The following is a 2,604-nucleotide window of genomic DNA, read 5'->3' on the forward strand; positions in this document are numbered from 1 at the left end:
CTAGAGACCTGAGTGAGGGAAAAGAATATACATACATATATACACCTCAAAGGCTCAAACAGTAAGCGACCTAACTAACTACAGGATATAAATGTAGCAACAAGAGGAAAAGATGCTACTAGAATTTACAAGCCATATATATATACATATACATAGCTAGATTTAAATGTAGGCAAAGAAAAAGGAAAAGATATACAGTATATAGTAAGTAAAGAAAGTACTTTATATATAATTAACATTGATAGATTTGGTGGCATAATAAATGTAGAGCGTTATTACTCTTACTTGCTCGTGAGCTGTCTTTCTATGATCAAAGTGGTAGATGCCATCATCGATCATCACAAACACAAAAATGCCAAATCCAACGGTCACCCTTTCATCCTTATTAAATGCAATCTTCTTTCATTCGGTCATGTAGGTACTAGTAATGCATCTTGTTAATTCACATTACTAACTGTTTTATCTCTAATCAACTTGGATTATTACTAGAAACAAAGTCAAACATAATAAGCATATGTATGTGATGTAATAATCATTGATAGGTTGTTATGTATGTAGAAGTAGGGTTAGGAAAATCGAGATCCCTAATGATGGTGACACATTTAATTTCGATCTCATTAATTATTATCATCACATTACTGGAAGTATATAAATAATTGAAAGTTTTTATAATATATATAGTCACAGAAAACAAGGCCAACCAGAGAGAGACACATAGAGTTTGAAGAAGGAAGCAGAAAGTTGCATCGATCTTGAGCTTGAGAGGCTCAATGGCTTCACTACTACTTAGTGCTTCTGTCAGATCATTTTTCCTCTTCTTCTTCCTCCTTCCACTGTGTCTCTTCAACTTTCTACCTCTCTCTCAAGGTTCATAAACTAAATCCTTTTAATTTCTCACGTTCCATTCTTATTTTTATGATCTGATCTGATTTTCTAGATCACACACAGAAACATTATTCAATCTACATTTTTCTTTAATTTGTTCATGGTGATGCATATAATTCCTATAATCGTGTCTTTTTCTTCCATGTTTAACATGCAACACAACTCTTCTTCGATATTAATGGATAATTTAGATAAACGGTGAAAAACTCAGATGTAGTCGATTTTATGTAAAGTTGATAGCCATTAGATGATTTGACTGAGTTGACTAAATTTTCATCTAACGGGTATCAACTTCACGTAAAGTCGACTTTACCTGAATTTTCACCGTATTTTTTTATATATTTATTATTAGAATAAATGATAAAGGTAAGTTGAGATTTAAATCTCTTACGTTTATTTAAGCAGGCGAGTGAGCTGACTAGTCGATTAATTTGTACAGGTAACGATAAGGAATGGAACCATGGATATGAATTCATAAGGAAGGCGAGCTCATTCTCATCGTCGCCGGCGGAATCAAGCAGTAGCAGCAGCAGCAATGGCTACGATTACATAATAGTGGGGGGAGGAACGGCAGGGTGTCCTCTCGCAGCAACGCTATCGGAGAAGTTCAGTGTGTTGGTGTTGGAGAGAGGGGGAGTCCCTTTCACGAACCCTAATGTGTCGTTTCTTGAGAACTTCCACATCACACTGGCGGACACCTCACCAACCTCAGCATCCCAATGCTTCATCTCAACCGATGGTGTTCTGAATTCAAGGGCTAGGATTCTTGGTGGTGGTTCCTCCATTAATGCTGGCTTCTACACTCGAGCCAGTTCAAGGTATATGTAGTTATGTACCACTACTTTATTATTATTACATACAACCATAACACCTAATTTTTTCTTTCTAAGTCTTTTCATTTTTAGTTTAAACCGTTAATTTCTAATCATTTTAAGATGCTTTAATCAATTTGTACAATATCACTATTAATTATCTTTTAGAAAAAATATTTTGAAACATAGAGAATATTATTCGTAATTTCTTAGTGTGGGTTTAATTTGCGTTTTTATTTTCTCGTATTTTTCATTTTCAGAATTTTGTAGGAAAAAAATTATGGTTTTATTTTTTTTATAATGTTTTTAAGATAAAAATACTAAAAATGAAAGGTAAATCAAGCGCACCATTTTTCTCATTTATATTTTTTTAAATAGAGCATAATTATATTATATATGCATGGTGAAATAAAAGAATGGGAAATTTTCAAATAGAACAATATAATAAGTTGGTGGTCTTGATTACATACATAATCATGACTAAGATAATAAAGCGCTTGGTGTTTTGGGTTAATGTGGTTAATGTTTGTTATTACTTCAATTTTATATCTCTTTAATTTATTCAGTTGTCAAAATAGTTTGTGTTAAGGGATTTGAAATTAGGCATATGCACACAACTACAAAGGCAAATTTTTAATGAGAATTTAGATGTAAGTTGATGGTACTATTTATACACCGCTCACCTATAAAATAGAAGTAGTGTGACCATGTATATATGAAGAAATGCGTCTAGCATTAGCATGAAGAGACTTTTGGGGGACCCCTATGGCTATCAATTTACCTTCACAAAGTTAATTAAAAATTTATTGCTACACATGCATACGTAGTAGTAATACTCTCTCTGTTTCTATCAATTTTCATTTTCATCAATTAATGCTCTCTCTCTCTCTCTCTCTCTCTCTCTCTC

At 32.9% G+C, this 2,604-nt stretch overlaps 1 protein-coding gene across 1 annotated transcript in view; it reads left to right on the forward strand.

The window, feature by feature from the left end:
- Positions 669-2,604, forward strand: part of LOC107614037 (protein HOTHEAD) — a 4,882-nt gene continuing 2,946 nt past the window's right edge. Inside the window, exons 1-2 of the mRNA XM_016316246.2 lie at positions 669-867; positions 1,325-1,703. Of these exons, the coding sequence (XP_016171732.1) occupies positions 771-867; positions 1,325-1,703 (476 nt within the window). The 5' untranslated portion in view covers positions 669-770. The remainder of the gene's footprint in view (positions 868-1,324; positions 1,704-2,604) is intronic.

This window comes from Arachis ipaensis, chromosome B08, assembly GCF_000816755.2.
Source record: "Arachis ipaensis cultivar K30076 chromosome B08, Araip1.1, whole genome shotgun sequence".
NCBI lineage: Eukaryota > Viridiplantae > Streptophyta > Magnoliopsida > Fabales > Fabaceae > Arachis > Arachis ipaensis.